At 38.4% G+C, this 25,553-nt stretch overlaps 1 protein-coding gene across 4 annotated transcripts in view; it reads left to right on the top strand.

Moving 5' to 3' along the window:
- Window positions 1-25,553, top strand: part of CAB39L (calcium binding protein 39 like) — a 109,852-nt gene that overhangs the window by 49,843 nt on the left and 34,456 nt on the right. For all 4 annotated transcript variants that reach the window (XM_041731292.1, XM_041731291.1, XM_041731290.1 and 1 more), the window contains 3 exons: window positions 628-769; window positions 3,610-3,774; window positions 18,693-18,811. In XM_041731292.1, the coding sequence (XP_041587226.1) occupies window positions 659-769; window positions 3,610-3,774; window positions 18,693-18,811 (395 nt within the window). In that variant the 5' untranslated portion in view covers window positions 628-658. The remainder of the gene's footprint in view (window positions 1-627; window positions 770-3,609; window positions 3,775-18,692; window positions 18,812-25,553) is intronic.

The following is a 25,553-nucleotide window of genomic DNA, read 5'->3' as shown; positions in this document are numbered from 1 at the left end:
GAATGAGATCTTACCTTCTGCAATATGGATAAATCCAGACAGTATTATGCTAAGTGAAATAAGTCAGTCTGACAAAGACAAATACAAATACAGTATGATTTCACTCATATATGGAATTTAAGAAACAATACAAATGAGCAAAGGAGAAAAAAAGAGAGCGGGAGAGAGGTAAAGGAACAGATACTTTTTTTTTTTTAAGACTTTATTTATTTATTCATGAGAGACAGAGTCAGAGACACAGGCAGAGGGAGAAGCAGGCTCCTGCGGGGAGCCCGATGCGGGACTCGATCCCAGGACCCCAGGATCACACCCTGAGCTGAAGGCAGACGCTCAGCCACTCAATTGCTGAGCCACCCAGACATCCCAAAGAAACAGATTCTTAACTATAGAGAACAAACTGATGGGTACCAGAGGGGTGGTGGATGTGAGAATGGGCGAAATAGGTGATGGGGATTAAGAAGGGTGCTTGTGAGGAGCACCGGGTGTTATATGGAAGTGTTGAGTCACTATATTGTACACTGGGAACTAACATTACACTGTATGTTAACTAACTGGAATTTAAATAAAAACTTCGGGAAAAATTTTAAGAAGTTAGATTCATGATTTTTATTTGCTTATTTGTTTTAGCATTCTATATTGGAAGAAGAGATTTCTATAGATGAAAAAAATGCCTTTGTTTAGTAAATCACACAAAAATCCAGCAGAAATTGTGAAAGTTCTGAAAGACAACTTGGCCATTTTGGAAAAGCAAGACAAGAAAACAGACAAGGTATGAACTAAAATGACAATATTATTATTTAAGTGCATATATTCCAAAACCAAAAACCCATGTAAAAACTTGATAAGGGATCCCAAATATGGTCTGTGATGTGCGCATGAGGTCCCAATAAATACATTTAAATTGATTTCAGGTTTTATTCAGTTGTTGAGCCTGTTGCCTTGAACTCTTGGTTCACTATCTTGAGCCTCTGATCAAACTTGGATCCCTCTAGACTACAGAGCTTAAAAATCTAAGGCGTTACACTGGTACATAATGTTATACTGACCTGAAGGATAGAACATTCTTATTTAAAGATCACCTGATAGTATCTACGATGGTACAACCTCATTATAACATTTTTTTAAAGGTCCCACCAAACAGGCTTTCCTCATAGGTAAAATTTTTTTCCTAGTATTTTATTCCTTCAAAGGGATGTTGGATCCTTCATACTCAATTTCTCTCTAAAGTGACTGGTTAGTTTATGGCAAGACAAGAGATCTATAAAATAAATATTATTTAGTATCTTTCCATCCAAGTGTATAAATGATCTTGTATTCTTTAGTGAGGCAGAAATATATTTTTTGTCCTACATCTTGTAAGAGATGTAGAATGTATTTTAAATTTTTGCATACTTATGATATTGAATTACAATTATACAATATTTGTATTGGCTCAATTAGAAGATATGACCTTCATAAAAGAGTAAATATAAATGGCAAAAGACAGAAAAAGAACATAAAAAGATACTCATTTTCATTACTCAGAAAAAGGCCAATTAAAACCACATACATTCATATTACACACCTGCTGTCTTGGCAAAAATGAAAACTATCTGGTGATATTAAGTGTTGGCGAGGGTGGAGAGCAATGAGAACTTTCATCCACGGTGAAGGATAAAGCATACATTGTTGTCACTGCCTTAGCAACCAGCTAGTATCATCTGTCAAATATGAAGATGTGCCTGTGCCAAAACCCCGCAGTTTTCCTCGTAGGTATTAACTCTAGAAATAGTCTTACAGTAGTGTACCAGGATGCATGTACAAGAGTGTTCATACATTGATTGCTGTTCATAATAACCCCTCAGTGGAGGCAACCCGAACGTCCATCAGAGGTAGCGCTGATGAACTGTAGTCCCGCCATCAGTGGAATACTTGAGAGCAATGAAAATTAAAGCGCTGCTGCCTGGGTGCAGCTGTCTGGATGGATCTCACATTTATAATACTGAGTGAAAGAAGCTCCTCATAAAAGGGCACACGTGCTATTCCAAAAAGTTCAAAATCATCAGAGTTGAACTATATTATTTCAGGATGCAAACAGTTGAGAAAACTATAAAGCACAGTAAAGAAACGATTGTCCTAAAAAACATAAACATACTTCTAGTTTGGAAAGGTTGCATTCAGGTGACTTCAGGGTTTCTGAAAGTATTCTGTTCTTTACCTATGTAATGGTCACACAGATGTTTGGTTTGTAATTACTCTTAACCACATGTAATTTAAAGTACTCTTCTGTGGATAAATCTCACACTCAAAAGAAATTTGCAACCCTTAATGAATTAATGATTGTTTCAGTCAGATCGTAAGATGTATCTGGAAATTGTTTTTTTTTTTTAAGTAGTGTCATGCTACTATGAATTCTTTTTATTTAATATGTCTTATTCTCTTTATTCCCATATTTAGTTATAATGATTACAGATCTATACTTGAAAGTAATAAAACTATATTTCTTTAAAAATATTCAGCAGATTAAATTGTAAACCTTTTGGCCTGTTCTCTTTTGCTCACCTGTATTAATTTTAAAAAGATTTATTGAGTAAATAAATCTTGAGTAAGTAAATAAGATCACCTGATAGATAGTAAAATTGAGTAAGTAAATACTATAGAATTTGCCTCTTTAAAGCGTACAATTCAGTGATTTTTAGTATTCTCACAAGGTTTTACCACCATCACCAGTATCTAATCCAAGAATATTTTCACCACCCCCAAAAGAAATTCTATAGCCGTTAGGAGTCATTCCTCATTGTCCCCTCCCCAGGCCTTAGTACCCACTAATCTACTTTCTACTTCTGTGGATGTCCTTATTACTCTTTACAATATAAAGAAGTTTGTTGTTGTTGTTGTTTTTAAGTTTCATAGAGAGCAAAAAAAAGTAATGATCATGTGGGAGAGACAAGTAGATTAACAAAGTTTAGTGAGTTTTGATAATTTGTGTGTTTGACAGTTCAGTTTGATTATGTAGTCCATTAAAAAATCAGTCATAGGAATTTGTTGAAAAACCTTAACAAATGCTTTTAATAAACAGTAGCTAACTGATAAGTCTTCAAAACAGTCATTTTGATTTTTTTTAAGATTTTATTTATTCATGAGAGACACACAGAGACAGAGAGAGAGAGAGAGAGGCAGAGACATAGGCAGAGGGAGAAGCAGGCTCCATGCAGGGAGCCCTATGTGAGACTCGATCCTGGAACTCCAGGACCACGCCCTGGGCAGAAGGCAGGCGCTAAACTGCTGAGCCATCCAGGGATCCCCTCATTTTGATTTTTAAGAGTAAAATTTATAATGACTAGATTAGTTAGACTATGTCTGAGTGTGTTTTAAAGAAAGAGTGTTTCAATTATGTTGACCAATAGAACGACTAGAGATTTTTTATATAAATAAATTTTTGCGACATTTTTCCAAAATAAGAAAAGCAGTGTCTGCAAAACAGGTTTTTTTGTTTGCTTGTAACTAACTATACAGTGTTCCTTGTTCGTAAATAAGCAATCCATGAGGTGGGTTTTTTTGTTTGTTTGTTTGTCTGTGGCTTGAAAATTTTCATTCCTCTTAACTGTGAGCCTATTTTCTGGTCACCAGGCTTCAGAGGAAGTGTCGAAATCCCTGCAAGCAATGAAAGAGATTCTATGTGGCACAAATGACAAGGAGCCCCCCACAGAAGCTGTGGCCCAGCTTGCACAAGAGCTCTACAATAGTGGGCTGCTGGTGACGCTCATTGCTGACCTACAGCTCATAGACTTCGAGGTAACCCATCTGTAAAAGGATGACATTTCTGTTCAAGCTTAGTGCTTACAATCATAAATAGTTGACTTTGACTTTCTATTATTACTGTTCATATACTATATAAAGGCCCAGTATTTTTCTAAAAATTCTCAAATTTCCTTAATAAAGTAAGAAGAAATCTTATAGGTTAAGTTTTCTGGAGCAAGGTTGGTGGCAATAAGAAGAGATAACATTGAGTGCTTACTCCATGTCGTACAGTTCCACGCACTCATCTCTGAGTTTCTTTCTTTGAACCACCTGTGTGATTGGTCCTATGTGATCAGCCTCATTTTATAGATGAAGAACCTAAAGATCCAAGATATGAAGTAATTTGCACAGTCAAGTTACTCAGAGCCTAAGCTGGGATTCAAACTCAGTATCTCTCAGGCCTGTTCATTTAATTCAAATATTATACCAATGATTTCAGCAGTTTGTCAAATGCTAGCAATATAGGATACTTACCTCATTTTGAAAGCAGTTATACCCAATTTACCTGAATAAGTGAAATAAATAAAACAAAAACTTAGAAACGTGAGTGGTGAACAGGTGTAGGCATTTTATTAATCTGTGGTATACTTGAGAACAGTGGTTTTCCAGTAAACAGCATGTACATAAGGGAAGTTTGGCCATTGGCCATTTCAGCGATGGAAGTCTTGGTTTTGATTTGTTTGTTGTTTTGTTACTACCCTCATACCAAGTGCTTGGGTTTTCATTGATTCTCAGAGATGCAAGAAAATGCAGATTTCTAAAACAGCTTTTAGTTTCATCACCAACAAAGTGAAAGGAAAACTAATTATGGTGATTACAGCCATTAGACCAAGATAAGGCCAGGGCTCTGGGGCATCTGTGGAAATACTAGCCCACAGCTCTTTGGACAGCTTTAATGGAGGAAGATTTGTGGCTGCCTCAAGCCAAGGACAAGGAATGCAGTGCAAGACCACTCTGGAGATGCGTAGCCAGGTGTGTTGGCTGGACACAGCACTGAGCGGAGGACCCCAGGTGGTCCAGACTTCAACTCATCCTTCCTCTCAGACACACCTGTTTTTTTCTTTCTTTCCCTCTCTTACCTGTTTCTGTCTTTGACAATTTCTACTCAATAATCTCTTTTCCAATTCTTTCCTCTTGCCTGGCTTGCTGACTCTCCCTCCCCATCTTACTCCTTACTTTTTAAACTGGCCATATGCAGAATGAAGTGTAGTTTTATCCTTTCATCTGTGTATTTTCAAGTTTCTTTTATTTGGTTTCAAATGAGATATCATGAACCCTTGCAAGAGTTGTGCATAGTGGAAAAATACTTGGCATTAGAATTGTTCAGAGTCCCTGCTGTGCTATTTGATAGTCAGTAATGTAACCTCTTGGAGACTAACTTTTGTTCTCTCTAAAATAGGAAAAGTATGAACCTAACAGCACTGTTTTAAATATTAAACTGAATAAAAAAATATATATATATATATAGCTACGTAAGAAAAATAAATACATGTGCAGGCTATACACAAATGTCAGGTAGTATATTCTCATTTTTCTCCTTTTTTCAAACTAAAATGTAAACTGGTTTATTTTTGTTATAACCCTTGGGGTTTTTTTGTTGTTGTTTATCACTTTAATTTTATATTTGGTTGGTCAGTAACCATAAATGAGAAAAATACTCCCTATTCTTGGATTACAGTCTTATATTTCTATAAATCTTCTTGTTTTGCACATTTCCCTTAAAGCAGAAATGTATTAAGCTATTATTATCATTAATTAATATATTAGCCTGAGTTGGTTTATGAGATTAGCCCACTTTGCAGTTGGATGCTAGAAGGAATATGACCAAGGATGGTTATGTTTTGAAGAATGAGTCAGGAATGAGATGTCATCAGGCCCAGTGAACTAGGGAAGTCTTGAGCAGCCACAGAACAGTATAGGTTCAAAGTGCTGCCCAAGAATTAGGGAGGTAGGAGTACATCAAGACAGACTTTGGGGGGATCCCTGGGTGGCTCAGCGGTTTAGTGCCTGCCTTTGGCCTAGGGCACGATCCTGGAGTCCCGGGATCGAGTCCCACATCAGGCTCCCGGCATGGAGCCTGCTTCTCCCTCTGCCTGTGTCTCTCTCTGCCTCTCTCTCTATGATAAATAAATAAATAAATCTTTAAAAAAAAAAAAAAAGACAGACTTTGGGCACCTTACAACTTTACTTAACATTGGCTTAGATAACAAAAGAGGAACAATAGGAAATACTTGTGCAAGTTTCCCTTATTTTACACAGATACTGAAAGTAAATAAATTTAGAGAGTAAATTTACTTTAATAGTTATTTTTGAATTAAGACATTCAATTGTCAGGGCAGCCCAAGTGGCTTGGTGGTTTAGCGCTGCCTTCAACCCAGGGCGTGATCCTAGAGACCCGGGATCGAGTCCCACGTCAGGCTCCCTGTGTGGAGCCTGCTCCTCCCTCTGCCTGTGTCTCTGCCTTTCTCTCTCTGTGTGTTTCTCATGAATAAATAAATAAATAAATCTTAAAAAAAAAAAAGACATTCAATTGCCTAAAAGTTGACTTATATGTTACTAAGTAAAATTTTACTCTCTGGAATCCTCAGGGAAAGAACTATCTTTCTGAATATTTTCATTTTCTTTTTTTTTTTTTTTTTAATTTATTTATGATAGTCACAGAGAGAGAGAGAGAGGCAGAGACACAGGCGGAGGGAGAAGCAGGCTCCATGCACCGGGAGCCCGATGTGGGATTCGATCCCGGGTCTCCAGGATCGCGCCCTGGGCCAAAGGCAGGCGCCAAACCGCTGCGCCACCCAGGGATCCCATATTTTCATTTTCTGTGTAACTGAAGATTAGTTCTTCAAAAGTAGAAAGTCAAATAAATTACTTTTGTGGATTACTTTCCATTTTCTCTATAAAATGCATTATATACGTGTCCCTCTCCAAAATAATATTCTGGATATAATTTTTTACCGTTGACTCAAAACTATCATTATGAAGATCTGTTATTGTGGTAATAAAAAAGCAGACAGTTCTTTCTGTTTTTGACCTTATTGAAGTATAATTGATCAGACATTTCTTGACTTTGTTCATTGATCTAACATGATGCCTAGAACATAGTTATAAGTGAATGTGATAGTCATTAGATGCAACTGTCCTTCTCAAGCCCCTAAAAAGTAGACACTTATAAATACTTCTTAGTTGAATGAATAAATGAAAAGCAGTTAAAATTGAGCACAACTCTGTTCCCCTGGCTACATACAGTATTTTCAGAAACGAGGCAGTATTATTAGCCTCCTTGTAGAAATGGGCTGTGTATCTCTGTGGACTGGAGGACCTAATGGTTAGCCTGCTAATAGCAACTTTCCATCTCAAGCCTAAAGTATCCATGGAAGCTATGACAACCTGATAAAATTCATCCGAATTTTAAAACTCAGTCTAATCACACAGAACTCTGCCCTCCTTGTGTCTTGGTTCATAGGTAGAACTGGTTACAGCCCCCTCTGGATTGAAATTATCTTGAATACTAGGATCCACTTTCCCACACCTAGTGCCATGTACATTGGTTGGTTGAGTGAATGAATGAATGAATGAATGAGAATGAGAGATTGAAGCAGAAGTAAGGAAATTAGACCAAAAGAAAGTATTCTGAGCACAGCAGTAAGCCACTTTTCCTGAGGAATTAGTAAATTGTGTACAGATAGTTCAAGAGTGATAATAATCATTTTGTAAGTGAATAGGCTCTCCTGGGGGTTTGTTGGAAAGTACAAGAGTCATTTGACTGTAAAATTTCTGGTATGTGTTTGTAACAGGAAGAAAAGAAAATATTATTTAGGGATGGGCTGTAGCTTTTGCTGGATAACCTAAAAGGATGGAGAATTCCTTACAGAGAAAAATTGATTTTTGTTTAGAGGACACCTAGATGGGATTTTTGTTAGTTGTAGGTTAGGTCTCTAGGCAGTGTCTGGAAGGAAAAGAATGAAAGAGAAGAGCTTAGATTCCCTTTGCAGAATAAAGTAACAGAAATTTGAGAGATGTCCTTTCCTTGACTAAGATTGGTAGGAGTAGGAAATAGAAGAGAAGTAGGAGAAAGTTTTGGGGTGAGGGAAAGACTGCAGAACCATGATAGAGGATGGGATTTAAGGAGAAAGATGATCAGGAATGCTGAAAACCGGGGGCACCTGGTTGGCTCAGTTGGTTGAGCGTCCGACTTTTGATTTCGGCTCAGATCATGATCTCAAGGTCCTGGAAGGGAGTCTACTTGTCCCCCTCTTCCACTGCCCTACCCCTGCTCACACTGGCTCTCCCTCTCTCTCTTAAATGAATAAATAAATCTTCTCTAAAAAAAGAGAGAGAGAGAGAGAGAGAAACCACTGATAAGCCTTTAATAATAGCAATTCATAGAATTCGAGATTGTTTCTGCACTCTACTATAATTACCCTTTGTTACCCTTAAACCTTAGATAAAAGAACTAAGTACTAATAGTATATGTTGCGTGAAGGAAAAGGGACAGTTTTCTAGACTTGGGGTAAACAGTGTTGAGGAAATAACTAGTTTTGGGAGGCAAGACCATCAACAGGCTTGAGGGGAGCTTGGAGCAGGGGTTTATCCAGAGTGGACAGCGGTGATGGTGGCCATGGCAGTGGCTTAGATTGGGTAGCAGGGACTGCTTTGGGAACCTATGCGACAAACCCATTTCTCCTTCAGGAACCCAGAGCAAAGTGGCCCATCGGGATGCAGAAAGTGCTAGAGGATCCTACTGTTATGTGACTACGGGCTAGTTAGGAGGGAGATCTTGGAGTCAAAATTGTTTAAAAAAGAAAATCTCATTCCTTTATAGCCATAAAATTTTAACCTAATCCTTTAAACCTTAATATTGCTGACAAAAAAAGAACCACTTCTGCATATTATTATGAAGTTAAAAAAAAAAAAAAGACTTGTGGCTGAGATTGCAAGTCTTCAGATTTTATGGGCTCAGGATCAAACTCAGAGCTGTGTTTTTTGAGGTTTGGCCACTATTCAAGACACAGCTTCAGACTCTTGATGTTTTGAAACACAATGTGATAAGAGATCAAAGGATGAAATTTATTGATGCATTCATTTTAAGGGCAGGTGTGCTTTGCAAAACGAGGGTGGATGCAAAGTCGTCTGTTCAGGCTGAATTAGAAAGCAGTTCAGAGAAGCAAAAAACTTTCTGCTGTGATAATTTAAAGCCTAATGATGATTTCTTGCTACTTAAAAAAAAAAAGTCAGGAAAATTAGTGCTCCAGTATCAGTTTCTCATGTGCCCATATTATAGCCCTAAATTTTTTGAAAATTTCTGTCCCTTTTAAAAAATCCTTTTCAATTCCTTGGCCCTCTTTAAGGTGATCCTTCATCTTTGGTTTTATTACTGTAAAAGTGAAAAATCATTAAGCTATAAGACATAAGCTCTGACTGTATTCCACTCATTTCACAATTTGAAATGCTGACTATGTGTGTAGGGCACTGATTCTAGTTGGTTTTGAGTCTTATTTGGTTGTTCATATACTTTGCACCCATCATTAGACATATTAAGTTACAGAATTTTATTTTAAAGATTTATTTATTTATTCATGAGAGACACAGAGACAGAGAGGCAGAGACACAGGCAGAGGGAGAAGCAGGCTCCCTGCGGGGAGCCTGATGTGGGACTCGATCCTGGGTCTCCAGGATCACGTCCCAAGGCGAAGGCACTTAACCGCTGAGCTACCCAAGCATCCCAGAATTTATAATTATAGATGAGGAAATACTGTATCATATTAAATGAAATCTTATGTACTCATTACCCTCTTAAACTAATGAATATAAACTTTAGAGACATTTATCCTATAAAGATACATAATTTATGGATGATTGAAATGATATTTGGCATCAGGCTCTTAATCAGAAATGTAACGTGTTAATTGGTTGTAGTCCCTCTATAAAAATGAAGACTATGACCTATTTATTTATTTATTTATTTTATTTTTTTTACAATGACCATTTTAGTTTGACCCCACCATACTTTTTAAGGAATGTAACCTGCCTGGGATCCCTGGGTGGCACAGCGGTTTGGCGCCTGCCTTTGGCCCAGGGCGCGATCCTGGAGACCCGGGATCGAATCCCACGTCAGGCTCCTGGTGCGTGGAGCCTGCTTCTCCCTCTGCCTATGTCTCGGCCTCTCTCTCTCTCTCTGTATGACTATCATAAATAAATTTAAAAAATTTAAAAAGAAGAATTTAAAAAAAAAGGAATGTAACCTGCCATAAGGATAAAGACTCCTCACGCCATGTAGAATGTACAAAATATTTTATCCCCTCTACTTTCTGAGGAGTGGTCCCCCCTTCCCCACCCACATGGTTACAGTGGCAGCAAGCTTTTTGTGTAGCATGACACCCTGGCCAGCTGATTGGCCTGGTAATGGACAGCTGATCAAAGCAGGGCCAGAGTATTCTGCAGGATTCTGGAACTGAAACTGGGATAGAACCACACCTCTGGGGCAGCCTGGGTGGCTCAGTGGTTTAGGACCGCCTTCAACCCAGGGCGTGATCCTGGGAGACCCTGGATCGAATCCCAAGTCAGGCTCCCTGCATGAGGCCTGCTTCTCCCTCCGCCTGTGTCTTTGCCCACCCCCCCTCTCTGTGTCTCTCATGAATAAATAAATAAAATCTAAAAAAAAAAAAAAGAACCTCACCTGTAACTAGGAACTAACACTATTCCATGTAATTTCTGCATCAGTGGTCAGGTTTCCTGCCATGGAAACTACAAACATAGAGGAAGCCAGCCTGCAGGAAAGACAGACAGAAGAATGAAGATGGGGGGTGGGGGGGGAGATAGGGAGGGCCAGGAGCTCTGTGTTGGAACTCTTGTAACGTTTAAATATAATTATACTGAAAACAATTTGAGAGCAACTAATTCTGAGCTGGCCTGTGCTTGGGTTCTCTGGAATGTTCCCAGTATCTATAAATTGGTTTAGTTTGAGTTTTGGTCCCCTGCAAAAGCACTCATCCAGACGATGAAACCTCCCCACCCCAAACCCCTAGCAGGTGGCTCTGCCTGTCTAGTTGTGCTACTGAAATTCCAGCACAAGCATTTGCCTTCCCCGCCTTAGCTCTCCCTGCCCCTGTGCCCCAAGCCAACACATACAGGAGCAGAAGAGAGAGCAGAAAGCAGAAGAGAGAGGTCCATGACTTCGATGGCTACAATTATGTTTTATTTTTTAAAAATTAAGGTGTCATTTGCAAACAGCAACATTCTCTCCTTTTATTTCTTTATTTTTTTTTAAAGATTTTATTTATTTATTCATGAGAGACACAGAGAGAGGCAGAGACACAGGCAGAGGGAGAAGCAGGCTCCATGCAGGGAGCCTGACATGGGACTCGATACCGGGTCTCCAGAATCACGCCCCAGGCCGAAGGCAGGCGCCAAACCGCTGAGCCACCCAGGGATTCCCATCAGCAGCTACTTCTAATTGCTGTGCCTGCTGTTCATTGCTTCCTTCTTCTCTCTTTTTCTCGTTCTTTTTTAAATTCCAGTTGATACCTCCATATGTATCATTCATTCTGCAGATAATCGTTGACTATCTCATGTCAGGGCTGACCTTTTCGAGTTTGTCGGCTTAATGCAAGTGCTGCCTCGGGTTTGGCATCTGTTCAGTTACATTATATATAATCTTAGAATTACTGGCTAATTTCAGACATTTTGGGTCATTTCTAGATATGGCTTCAATATCATCAAAGATTTCTTTTTTTTTTTTTTTCTGGCAACTTCTAGATGCAGAACCTGAAATCTAGCAGTCGGAGGGTTGCTGAAGACTGGTTTTGAAATAGCTAAGTTTTACTCTAGTTAGTTATAGCATGATGAATGGACAACTGCGACGGTTCTGTATTATGGCAGGACCATCCTTAATCATCTGGTACCTGTTTAAGTTTTCTCTAATCCTTTCCTTTGATTTGAGAAACTGTTCCTGGTATCAGAGCTTGTTTTTGTTATCCGTGGGGGGCTTCCTTTGCCTTTGCACGTTATTTGCTAATGAACCAGAAGAATGTTTTCCTCTGTGTAAAAGTTGGATGGAGTTCTGTGGAGCTTCGTTTCTCCTGCTCACAGGAATGCCGTATGGAAATGTCCTTGTGGCATTTCACTGGGAAGTATGAAAAACATGCTCTCATGACTTTTCAAAGAGGATTGATACTGTGCAGGATTACTGTGGAGTCTAGAAAAGTGTGAACAAAGCAGATGACTTCTTTCATTTTAAATTTTATTTATATTTACAGCTTATACCCCTTATACAAGTATATCGTTTAACATCTGGGAAATGAAACTCATCTAGTATGAAGCAGTATGAATGTTTTCAGTATTTCAAAATTATGAGAGCAACTGATCCTAAAGCATCCTTTTAAAATGAAGACTCAACTCCTAATTTTCTGTTAAAATTTGGATTTTGTATAGTGTGTTTTTCTTAAAGGAAGATAAAATTTGCTTTCCTGTGTGTCTTTTTTTTTTAAATCTGTCTCCCCCTTTTTAAAACTCTTCTTTCTTCTTCCCTGGGTCCCTTTCCTTTCTTTCTTCTTAATTCTTTTCTCTCTTTCTCCCTTATTTCTAGCCTTCTCTGTTTCTCTCCATGGAATAAACTGAAAGCAAAGGCTAGCCAGAGATTTTTCTTCTATGTAATCATTACTAACATTTTGATGTCCTTATTTCTGCCCATTACATATACCATAATTTATGTAACCATGCCTAATTCTGGACATATTTTTAACTCTTTATTATCACTATGATAAAGATTTCTTTGCTGGCTAAGTGTCTGACTCTTGATTTTGGCTCAGATCATGATCTCAAGGTTGTGAGATCAAGACCCACATCAGGTTCCGTGCTGGATGTGGAACCTGCTTAGGATTTTCTCTCTTCTCCTCCTTCTGCCCCTCTCCTCATCCTACCCCACCCTCACCCCTCACACGCATACATGGGCATTTGTTCTCTCTCTCTAAAAAAAAGTCTCTGCACCTGAAACTTTTCTTCTGTATTTAAGATTGTTATTTAGGATTATTTTCTTAGACTAGATTTCCCAATTTGAGATTCTAGGACATTGGTCAGGTATTGTTAAATTGTTTTATATCCTTACCAGCAATATATGAGAACTGGCATTGACTTTTACCATTTAAAAAAATTCTGGGACTCTGAATATAGGTGGTAACATAGGAGGCTCCTGAATTTCCCTCCTCCTGTGGATGAACAGAATGTACAGTTACACACGCAGGAATTCCCTCTAAGAGAAATCTAGAAATTAGCTGATTTACTCCTACTCATCGGGCAATTGAGAAAATACCCACATGAAAATGGGGAGGAAAGGCTGAGACACACTCTGGCCTTAAACCCCAGCCCCTGGCATAGCACTGTACAGTCGGAGGGGGAACCCCAACGCCCACCTTCTCTTTGAGGAGCAGAAGGTTTGGACTGTGCCTCTAGTGCCCCAGCTTTTAAGGCTGTCAGTTGAGGGATGGTCCCCTAAATCACCTATGCATGAAAGCTAACAGGGCTTGCATTCATGAGCCCCACGGGACTAGAGCAAACAAAGGAGCAGTTGTTCATGGGTGTAAGAGCACTTGTTGCAACTATCCCCACCTCTCCCAGACTAGCACAGAGGAAGCGCGACAAAAACACCCATCTCCCAGTCTGTCTCTGGAAGGGGTTTGATCGTGCTTTACAGCTGCCCTCTGAGGTTCTGGCTTTTAATTCTCATGCAACTGCTTGCTGGCTATCATTTCCCCAAGGGCCCTGAAGAGCTAGTGGGCACTTGCCCTGTTTTCTTCCTCCAACTTGCTCCAACAAGACAACCAATAAATAATACAGAGAGATCTCATGTAACTTGCCCAGTTTCCCTGACAGCAATAGCTTGCAAAACCATAGCGCAGTGGCATGACCAGGATATTGGTATTGATAAAATCAAGATATAGAAAATTTCCATCACCACAAAGATGCCTCCCCTTGCCCTTCTATAGCCAGTCACCTCCCTTACCCCATCCTCGACTTCTAGCAACCACTAATCAGTTCTCCATTCTGTAATCTGAATATAAATGGAACCATATACTGTGTAATCTTTTCAATTTTTTTATTTGAGCTGACATACAAGGATGCATTAGTTTCAAGTGTACAGCGCAGTGATTCTGTAAGTTCATACATTATATGCTCACTGCAAGTGTAGCTACCGTCCGTTTCCCATACATCACTATTATGACATCATTGACGATATTCATTATGCTGTTTGACTAATTTATTCCATAAGTGGAAGCCTGTATCTCCTCGTCCCTTTCACCCATTTTACCCAACCCCCCGCTCCACACACACACACACACACACACACACACACACACACTTTTCTCCCCTCTGGCAACTGTCAGTTTGTTCTCTGTATTTATAGGTCAAATTCTGCATTTTATTTGCTTATTCATTTGTGGGTTTTTTTTTTTTTAAGATTCCACACATGAGTAAAATCATGCGGTGTATTTGTCTTTCTCAGTCTGACTTATTTCACTTAGCCTAATACTTGTTTTGTTCATCCACATCTCAAATGGCACATCTTCTCCTTTTTACGGCTGTGTAATATTTGTTGCAGGAATATACGACATCTTCCTTGTCCATTTGTCGATGGACACTTAGGTTGTGGAACCTTTTGTTGCTGGCATTTTCATTCAGCATAATTCCTTAAGAATCATCCAAGTTGTTGCATGTATCAAGGTTCATTCCTTTTTATTGCTGAGTCCCTGGTATGTGTATATAGTGCAGTTTGTTTAACCATTTACCCGTGTAAGGATTTCCATGTTGTTTCCTGCTTTTGGTTATTTATGAATAAAGCCACTTGGCACTATGGCTAAGTTTCATTTCTCTGCAATGAATAACAGGAGTGCAACTTGCTAGTATAGTAGTTGCATGTTAAGTTTTTGTTTTATTTTATTTTTTAAAAGATTTATGTATTTACTTCACGGTGGTGGGGGGAGGGAGAGAGCGTAGGGGGAGGGGCAGAAGGAAAGAATCCTCCAGCAGGCTTCACCCCAAAGCAGAGCTCCCCTCAGGGCCTAATCCCAGGCCTCCAAGGTCGTGACCTGAGCCAAAACTAGGAGTCAGATGCTCAATTGAGTGAGCCACCCAGCTGTCCCACATGTTAAGTTTTTAAAGAAATTGCTAAATAGTTTCCCAGACTGACTGTATATGTTTGATCTCACAATATACAAGAGTAGTTTCTTTGCATTTTTGTCAGCATCTGGTGTTGTCACTATTTAGCCCTTTGATAAGTATGTGTATTAATATCTCCTGGTCATCTAATTTGCATTTCCCAAATGGCTAATTATGTTGAACATCTTTTATGTGCTTGTAGCCATCTGTAGATCCTCTTTGGTGAAATATCTCTTCGTGTCTTTTGCCCATTTTTTGATTGGTTACTATTTCCTACTACTAAGTTTGGAAGCTTCTTTACATAGTCTAGACACTAGTTTTTTTTGTCACATATATGGTTTGAAGTATTTTTCTCCCTGTCTAGCCTTTTCATCCTTGTTAACCAGATCTTTTCTAAAACAAAAGTGCTGAATTTTGTTGAAGACCAATTTATTAGTTTTTGTTTTCTAGGTTGTGTTTTTATGTCAGATTTAAGAACTATTTGCCCAACTCTAGATCCTGAGGACTTTTCTCTATTTTTTTCTAGAAGTTTTATAGTTTTATGTTTTATGTTTAAGTCTGTGATCCATTTCAAGCCAATGTTTGATAAAGTGAATCCTTTAAGACTATTTCATCCTTGCAGATATCCTTTAAGAATGTTTTTCGTACATATTGATTAGTGTTCTTAGTACTTAGTCCATATTTTGTATGAGTAGTAGCTTTAAGATTAATTAGGGCAGCCCAAGTGGCTCAGAGGTTTGGCGCCTGCCTTCAGCCCAGAGCATGATCCTGGAGACCCAGGATCGAGTCCCACATCCGGCTCCATGTATGGATCCTGCTTCTCCCTCTGTCTGTGTCTCTGTCTCTCATGAATGAATAAACAAAATCTTAAAAAAAAAAAAAAGATTGAGTAATTAATTGAAAAATGTTAGTATCTTCTTTTCATTTTGAGCCTTGTTCTCTTGATGGTAAGAAAGTACCACACTCACGATGTGATGAGCACTGGGTGTTAGATGCAACTGATAAATTACTGAACCCTACATCTGAAACTAATGGTGTGCTACTATATGTTGGCAAACTGATGTAAATAAAATAAATAAATAAAATATTTTTTTAAAAAACCAAAAAAATTTTAAAGCGCCACATTAACATATACATGAGATTCAGTGTTCCGGGTTTGTGATAAAGAGTTTATGGAAAAAAAAAAAAAGAAAAAAAAAGAGTTTATGGGATGACCACTCCTCTAACATGATAAATCAGTCCAATAAATATTGAATGCCCACTTTATCTGGGCCCTACTATGGGCGTTGAAATATGGCTTCTCCTTGGGAGCTAACAGTGTGATGAGGGAGTTAGAGACAAAATTAATTCATTTCAGTGTACCGTTCAGTGTTGGAATCAGTTTAGTATGATGGCTAAGAACTCAGGCTCTGGATTCCATCAGTTTTCGATGGAGTCCTGGCCTCTTGCACATCCCACCTGGATAAGGTCCTTACTTTCCTTACTTACAGTATGGACATTATAAGGTTGCTATGAGGATTGGAAAATACATGTAAAGTTCTTAGTGTAAAGTGCCTGGCACAGAGTGAGCACTTTTAATAAATGTTAGCTGCAATGACCGAGGTAGAGATGAAGGTAGGAGTAGACAGGGAAGCAGGGGTACTGGTCTACGTGGGCCAAGGTGTTTTGGTCACATAGAGAGGGGGCAGTTATCCTAGAGGTGAATACTTCTGAACTGAACCTGCAGGATTGAAAGAGGACGTCAGCTACCTCCATTTTGGCCTGTCGGTGCCTTAGAATTGATTAAGTTCTTTCCAGTTTATCTCTTAGCTCAGGCCAAACACCCCTGCAAGCAAAGCATCCCGTGATGGGAACCAGAACTGCCCCCTCGAGCAAAAAGGTGTGCCCTGGCGTCAGCAAGACCCCACGTGATGGACCCCAAGACAATGATCTTTATTGCTTACTTACATATACCCACCAGACTTTGTCCCACATTTTCCTTATATAAACCTAGAAGTATTTTCAGCACTTTGGAGATAGTCTTTGAGACACTAGTCTGCCGTCTTCTTAGTGTTGGCCTTGCCGAAATAAATTCCTTTCTTGTTACACCACCACTCTCTGCCTTTGGATTTTGTCAGCAGTGAGTGGCTGAACCTGGTATGTTAGAGAACCCTGGAGCCGGGGGGCCCTTGCACCCCTGCACCCACCCCCGGTTACAGGATGACTAAGATTTAGCCAGAAAAAGAAAGGAAGGAAAAACATTCGGGAAAAACAGAATAATGTGGACAAAGGTATAGGAATGAAAGATTGTGTACAAGTATATATAGTACAGCAAGCTGTTTTTTTTTTTTATTTTTTAATTTATTTATTTATGATAGTCACAGAGAGAGAGAGAGAGAGAGAGGCAGAGACACAGGCGGAGGGAGAAGCAGGCTCCATGCACCGGGAGCCCGATGTGGGATTCGATCCCAGGTCTCCAGGATCGCGCCCTGGGCCAAAGGCACGCGCCGAACCGCTGCGCCACCCAGGGATCCCCAGCAAGCTGTTATTAATAGAACTTGAAGTAGGAATTGGAAAGTGAGACGTGGCTAGAGAGGGAGGCAAAGACCAGGTCATGGAAGATGTTGGATATTTTCCTAAGCAAAAGGAAGGCGTTGAAGAGCTTAGGAGATGAAAATGTCATAATCAAATTTGCATTTCTAGCTGGTTCACTCTGCAGAGTGAAGACTGCTTTGAAGTGGAGGGCATAACTGGAAGATGCTCTTTAACAGTTCAGTTGAGAGGTGAAGGCCAGAATCAGGGCCATAGTAACTGAGAATGGAATGTCATCCTTGTCCTTTTTTGTTTTGTTTTGTTTTTGGTCATCTGAAAAACTACTGTTGAAGGTGCCTGGCTGCTTCTCTTGATCCGAAGAGCTTGCAACTCTTGATCTCTGGGTTTATGAGTTCGATCCCCACACTGGTGTGGAGATTACTTAAAGTCTTAAGAAACAAACAAACAAACAAAAAATTCCTGTTCAATTCAGAGCTTCAGTTGGAGAAGCAGATGAGCCTCAGGTTGTAGGGTGTGTGAGAGTGGAAGTCTTGTAAATGAGGACTCTAAAAAGTCGTATCCAAGACCGGCTATAGTTCCTCTGGGTCAGGCTACTACGACTGAGTGGTCCTTTCTATTCCTCTAGGTTACACAGGATTTCTTACAATCACCCAAATCATATAGATCCACCTAATAAAACACTCACTTTTTTTTTTTTTAATGCACGAACTTGGAATGAAAATGGATAAAGGGGAGGGAAAAAATTAATAAAATGTACATCTAAGAGAAAGAAATTTGATTCCAACCTACTTTTGCTAAAATCTTTATATCTTTATTTCCCTCTTCGTTTAAGAAGGTTTAACAATGTTAACCATAATTTTCTTCTTATATAAGGCTAAAAGGTAAAAAAGCCTAAGGAATTCAATTGTATCCTATTCACTACTATTTTATATTCTTCTCTGTCATTTCATTTACTACTGTGAGAAATATTCTAATTGTTCAAATTAGCCATAGTGCAAATCCTGTGGAACAGAGCTGCATCCGTTTCGTAGACTCTGAATGTGTGAAAGCATAGCTGACTAAAGATATACAACCAGAATAAATTAATGGTTTGGGATATTACAAAGAACAGTGATATTTTTCGTTCGTGTGTGAATGCGTAAACAGCTTTTGAGTTATAACTTATACTACATATATATAATTCACCTATTTCAAGTGCGCAATTTAATGGTTGTTCATTTCTCTGACAGGGAAAAAAAGACGTGACCCAGATATTTAACAACATCCTGAGAAGACAGATAGGCACTCGGAGTCCAACTGTGGAGTACATTAGTGCTCATCCTCATATCCTGTTTATGCTCCTCAAGGGGTAGGTACATGGTTCCCTTTAAAGTAGGCTTGAGTATAGAATAGTTGTTAAAAGTACACAGCACTGGGTTGCCTGCGTGGCTCAGTTGCGTAATAAGCATCTGACGACTCTTGATCTCAGCCCAGGTCTTGATCTCAAGGTTGTGAGTTCAAGTCTTGTTTTGGGCTCCATGCTGAGTGTGGAGCCTACTTACAAAAAAAAAAAAAAAGAGGTATTAGCCTCATTTGAGGTGTGATGGGTTCTCTTTTGGAATCACGGTGAACTGTTTGCCGTGCTTGAGGTCAGCCCTCCAAATCTCCATCTCTGTGATTACTTAGGTTACAGCAAATTCTTTTCTTTGCATCTTTGTGTCTAAATAGAATTCCTATAAATAAATAAATAAATAAATAAATAAATAAATAAATAAATAAATAGAATTCCTTCCATTTACTGTTTCTTTGTCCTCTAGTTTCCTGTTATCTCTATCTCTGCCTTTTATTACCCGTGCTTCCCAATCTTCCCTTTTCCTAGCTACTCAGTTCCCTTTTTGCTGTTTGCCTGAGGCCAAATCCCGTGACTCTGATCCTCATTACACACACACACACACACACACACACACACACACCTTCCAGTGGCTAGCATCTGCCAAGGTGACATGCTTCCATGTGGGGATAGACTAATATATAGGGGAGCCAGAAAACTAAAATCTAGTCAAATAATAGAATCTTTGGGGGTTTTTTGTTTTTGTTTTTGTGCATATACTCATTTACAAATGTTTCTTAAGCATTCTGAGGCCTTTCTAACTCCTGAAGATCGGAGATCTAAATATCGGAAGGCTTGGGGAGAGCAGACTGCCTTCTTCCTGCCCTGCCCTGTCTTTCTACTCCACAGTCTCAAACCTAGAATGCTGTTCCGTACCCAGTCCATCTCATCTCTGTTCAGTTCCCATTTCCTCTCTCACACATTTTAAAGTATTTAACTGTATCAAGGTCATACATAACACCTAGTTTAAAAATCAGGAATATCAACCCACGGCAGCTTTTTGCGTCTTCTTTCTCCATTCTTTAGTCCCATTGCCCAGAGACAACCACTTTCATCTCTTTTGTTTGTTCATCTGGTATTTACCTCTAAATTTCAAATAATGAACTTAATACTAATCTTTCAGTTTGTCAGTTTTCAAAACAGTCTTTTGATTTTTCTCATAGACTAAGATAGTCTTTTTCTTTATTTTCCTTCCTCTTTTCCTCCCAGTGTCCTTTATCATAACTTTTTATTTTATTAAAACTCACATTTAAATTATCATGGCTATATAATTATTATTTGTTCCTATGATTACTTTTTTTTATTTTGGTACAAAATATTGTTTCTACTGGAGAGTTGTGTCTTTCAATTCTGGAAAGGGAAATATGCTAATATGTATTAGAGTAGGCTAACCTCATAACAAGCATTAAAACTTTATAGCAAATAGGCCTGCAAATGGAGTGGCTTCCCCATAAGATTATTTCTCATATAACAGGGTGGAGCAGATGTTCTAGGTCAGCGGGATCTTCTGCCTTCCTCAGCATATGGTTCCTAAGATCATTTTGTTCAGCTTTGTCATTTCCCCTCACAGGAAGGCGAAAATAAACGGGAGAAATTATCAGCCATGCCTGGAAATGGCTCATATTACTCCCATTCATATTCCATTTGAGAGCACTTGGTCATTTGGCCCCTTAGTTCTTTAGGAAATCTGAGAAGTGTTGTCTAGCATCTAGGAAGAAGAGGACAGTGGATTTCGGTACACTGCTGTTATTCTCTGTCACCTATTTTTTCTTTGAAACTTTCTTCCCTTCCATTTTCTGCTTCCTAGATTTCCTGTTAGAGTTGAATCTCCAGGATTGATTTCTTAGTTCTTCTGTTTTCCATTTCTTATCTTTGTATGTGTTGGAAGATGTTAATTTTACATGTAATTGGAGATAAACTCTATTGAATTTTCCTTTCAGCTACTCTGTTTTTAATTTATAAGAACTCTTTTTTGTTCTCTGATTATTCCTTCTTCTCATCTCTTGTACTTCCTGGTTCTGTGACCTTAAACAAGATATTACACATTTCCAAACCTCAGTTTTCTTATCTGTAAAATAAAAATAAAATTTGTAATATTACCTTCATACTAAAATAATGTTGCATTATATGCCATTGACTCTGCATCATCAGAAAGATTTGTGTTTTCAGCCAGGGTTCTGCCAATTACTTACTATAAGATCATGGGTGGGTTATCTAACGTCCTTATGTCTTGGTTTCCTCATTGCAGTATGGAGTCAATAGTAATACCTACATCAGTGAGATAATGAGATAATGCTTATGAAGCACAGCATGTAGCACATGGGACTCAGGAACTACTAATCTAAGAAATTATTATCTGTATTCCTCTTAAGAGCTGCAGTTCCCATGGAAACATGTAAACAATTTAAAACAAATATAATAAAGGCCATATACAAGTGTCAGAATAACATTATAAAGTGCTCGTTTGCAGCTCACGTGGATCTGCAAGTCTTAATGGACCCACAAGGATATGATTTGCACAGCTGGTCATTGGTGAATAAGGCCAAGGTGATCAATTTATACCCACTTCTGGAGATTCTAAAATGTTAAGCTCTAAAGCACTAGACATTATCCTCAAGGGGATGGGAAGCCACTGAAGAGTTTTGGAGAGAGAAAGAGCGTCAGATTTGTGTTTCAGGAAATGAGGATAAATTAATAGTAGTTTTGAAAAGTGAGCTTATAAAGAAATGATCCCTTGAGAATGCCAAAATGTGTTGTCCTGGAGATTGTGTTGACTGATGTAGAAGAGCAGGGGTATAGGTGATCTAAAGCAATACCTTCTACGCGATGCCTGGGTGGATCAATCTGTTAACATCTCTTGATGTTTAACTCTTGATTTCAGCTCAAGTCAGGGCCATGAGATTGAACCCCGTATTGGGCTTTGCACTGAGTGGGGCCTCGAGATGATCTCTCTCACTCTCCCTCTGCCCCTCCCTCTTGCTCAGGCTCTCTCTTGCTCTCTCTCTAAAAATGAATTACTTACTTAATAATTAATTAATAGCAATAAGTAAATTAATTTAATTAACTTCATTTCTTTTCTACATGGTAAAATGTATATACATTTGATACATTTACATATCATATATGCTTTATTAAAGATATAAAAATAGCATAATTGGATATTTATTTATAAAATTAAGTTGGTGAAAAATTATGTCACATTGAGGAAAACAACTTCTTTTCCATTTCTGTAAATAATACAGAAGATAAGCAGCTAATTCTAAGTGTTATTTATTAATAATTTAACTGCTGGAACATATTACAGATCTATAGTGAGCCTTTTGATCTGTGGTGTGCATGGAATGCATTAATGTGTAATTGTGTGCCATGGCTCCCACCCTTCTCCTACAGAAGGGGAGTTACAAACCATAAAAAAAATTGGTGCAAGGAAGCCAGGCAGGGGAACTAGACTAAGGTAGACGTGATGTCCACTTGCAAACAAGGCATGGAGATGAGCAGGAAGGAGTCAGATGGAGGAGACCCACCTACTTCATGAGAGTATTGGAAGGCTTAACAGGCGGAAATTCCAAAGCAGCTACACAGTGAATTGGAGGAGGGAAGGGAGTTTAAGAAATGATGCTATAGGTTTTAAGTGAATATTTTTTTGTAATTTATTTTACAGAAAGAGAGCAGACACATGAGTGGGGGGAAGGGCAGAGGGAGAGGAAGAGTGAGAGAGAGAGAGAACCTCAAACAGACTCCATGTTGAGCCCCGTGTGAGGCTTGATCTCACAATCCTGAGATCATGACTTGAGTTGAAAACAAGAGTCGGCCGGTCACTTAATCAATTGAGCCACCTAGGCACCCCGATTGGAATCTCTTTAAATGGCTTTTTTTAGATGACTTTTTACTGTTGGATTATGTTTATATGTGACTCTAAAATTTGTGGGACCTTGGCTTTTTAATAATTGGGATTACATATAAAGTTTACTGAGTATGAATAATCGGTAAATCTTTATTTTACTTTATTTGAAAATGTGTTTATGTCCCATTTGATGGTGTGTTTTCTGATTAATTCATATGACTACAATTCATATATAAATTATTTGATGCAACAAGTCATTCAGTTTATAAACAAATTATTAAGTTGATTTAAGTAAAAGTATTCATTATATTTGAAATATAAACTCTCTATTCATTAGTCACCTGTATCTACCAGTGATCCTATTTTAATGTATAAGTCCTAATAGATAATTGTATGTCATTTTTTTCAGTATTGACGAAGAAAAACTTAAATAGCTTTCATTCATTTTTTCTAGTATGTGGAGAAAATAATTTTTAATTGCTTAATTGTTGGCCACTTTGTTAATATACAGATTTCTAAGACTCCATTTTCATGTAATTATAGCACACAATAGAAAAATAGGAATTATTTAAGAATAACTTCTCCAATTTTGATCATTAGAAAAGCTTTATAAAATGTCTTACCATTTCTTCCGGAAAGTTAATATCTAGTTTAGTCTATAAGGTTAAAACTGCTCCTTAGTTCATTTATGAAGGGCCTTCAATAATAATAGTACTAGTAATAATAACACTAATAATAGCAATAGTCATGGTAGAAGTTTAGATCATATTTATGAAATGTTAGGCCTTGCTTTATGTATATACATATATATATATATATATAATAGTGCTATAGGTAGTTATTATTGCTGTTGTTATTTTTAGTTTGTTATAACCTATTTTATACATGAGGATACTGCAGCCCAGAGAGGTTAACTAACTTATCCAAAGGCACATAGCTAGTATGATATAAACCCAAGTAGTCTGGCTCCAGAATCTGTGCTCTCAGAATACTATCCAGCTCTCCATTCCTCGAGCAGTCGTCACAGTCTACAGTGAAAAGAGACAACTCACTATTGTTACTTTATGGTACATCCAAAACGGAGCAGGTTTTAAAGTAGAAAATTGCCAAATAGGCACAAAGAGGAGAAGGATTGAGTGCCTCCTGGGCAAAGACATGGAGGCACCGAAGTGCATAACTGTTTTTGGAGGATGACAGGATTTCTGGAGTAGCTGGAGTCCAGTGTGACTGAGAGAGAAGGTTGGGGGCTAAAACTGGAAAGGCTGAGAACAGATTGTGAAGAGCTCTCTATGCCCCACCAAGGAGTCTGGATGTCATTCTGTAGGTAAAGTGGAACCACCCAGAGACTGGAGGCGATGGGTTCCGGTGGCAGTGTAGAAAATTGCTTGGACTGTGAAGGTGCTGAGGTTCCAGCTTGGAAGAGTCCAAATGTTAGCGGTTATATTAGGGATGAAGAAAACAGATATTTTAAAAGTATCTTAATTTTTTTGACTCAAAGTAGTATATGTTTATTATTTTAAACTTCAAATATTTTAGAAATGTCTAATATAGAATGGGAGTACAAACCATAATCTCTCCCAAAGAAACCATTATCCACAGTTTGGTGATGATACCTCTGGGCTCTAATCTCTGGTATAATGATTCTTCTTTTATTCTTTAAACCAGACTTTAAATTCATTCCTTCACATCCTGTTGTTAGATGTTGAGTTCATGCTCTGTGCCAAGTATTGCATGCAACATCTTTACTTATGTTATTTCATGTAATTCTTTTAATAATACTGCAAAGACTGGGTATTATTCTTACTATTTTACAGATGAGGCTGTTGAAACTCAGAGTAAGGCTATTGCTTAAGGTTACACAGCTAATAAATGACAGAGCCAAGTTTTCAATCCAGATCTGTCTCTAAATTCCATGTTCTTTACCATTACTATATCTTTAATAGATTTGTGAACCATTCAGGTGTGAAGGGAAAGGAAATTACAGAGGATCCTGAGTACAGGGTAGACAAAAAGTCCTAAACAGTTTAGGACAATTTTGTTAGAATCAACTCTACCCATCATCATTGTTTAGTTTAGCTTAAAATGCTAAATCCTTTGTTAACAATTTCTACTGAATTATATCTTGTAAAATTGCTTAAAAACTCGGGGCAAAACTTGGTTGGTTCCTTTACAAATCCAGCTGATGTTACTTAATGATGGTAACATCAGATATCAAATGATGGTATCATTCTGTATTGGACCTAATTCTAACCAGGAAGGAATTGATACTTGCTCATCAAAGATAATTATCTGAATATAGGGAATGAAATATGAAGGATTTGGAACCCCAAACTTTATGAAAAGATTTTAAGTAAAGACTTTCTCTAAATGAACTTTTCTCTTGGACCAGGCAAGTGACATTCCAAGTTACTGAGAGAACTTGAGGATGAAGTCACCTAAACTCCTCTCAGTGACCCATAAAAAAATCATAGCCAATGGAAGATGTTCCAGAAGTCTAATATTGAAATCATAAATTTCTCCTAATACTATTTAAAAAAATTTTAATAATAATTTTCAACCATATACAAAAATAGAAAGTAGAAAGAAACCCTTTGTATCTGTATCCATCACCCAATCTTAACAACCATCAGCATTTTACTGTGTTTGATTCCTCTATCTCCCCAACTGCTACCTGCCTCTTTTTTGGCTGGAGTATTTTTTTTTTTTTTACTTATTTATGATAGTCACACACACACATACAGAGAGAGAGAGAGAGAGAGAGAGAGGCAGAGACATAGACAGAGGGAGAACCAGGTTCCATGCACCGGGAGCCTGACGTGGGATTCGATCCCGGGTCTCCAGGATCGCGCCCTGGGCCAAAGGCAGGTGCTAAACCGC

Source organism: Vulpes lagopus, chromosome 16 (assembly GCF_018345385.1).
Source record: "Vulpes lagopus strain Blue_001 chromosome 16, ASM1834538v1, whole genome shotgun sequence".
Lineage (NCBI taxonomy): Eukaryota > Metazoa > Chordata > Mammalia > Carnivora > Canidae > Vulpes > Vulpes lagopus.
The sequence above is the reverse complement of the archived record's forward strand: the minus strand, read 5'-3'. Positions and strand labels throughout refer to the sequence as shown.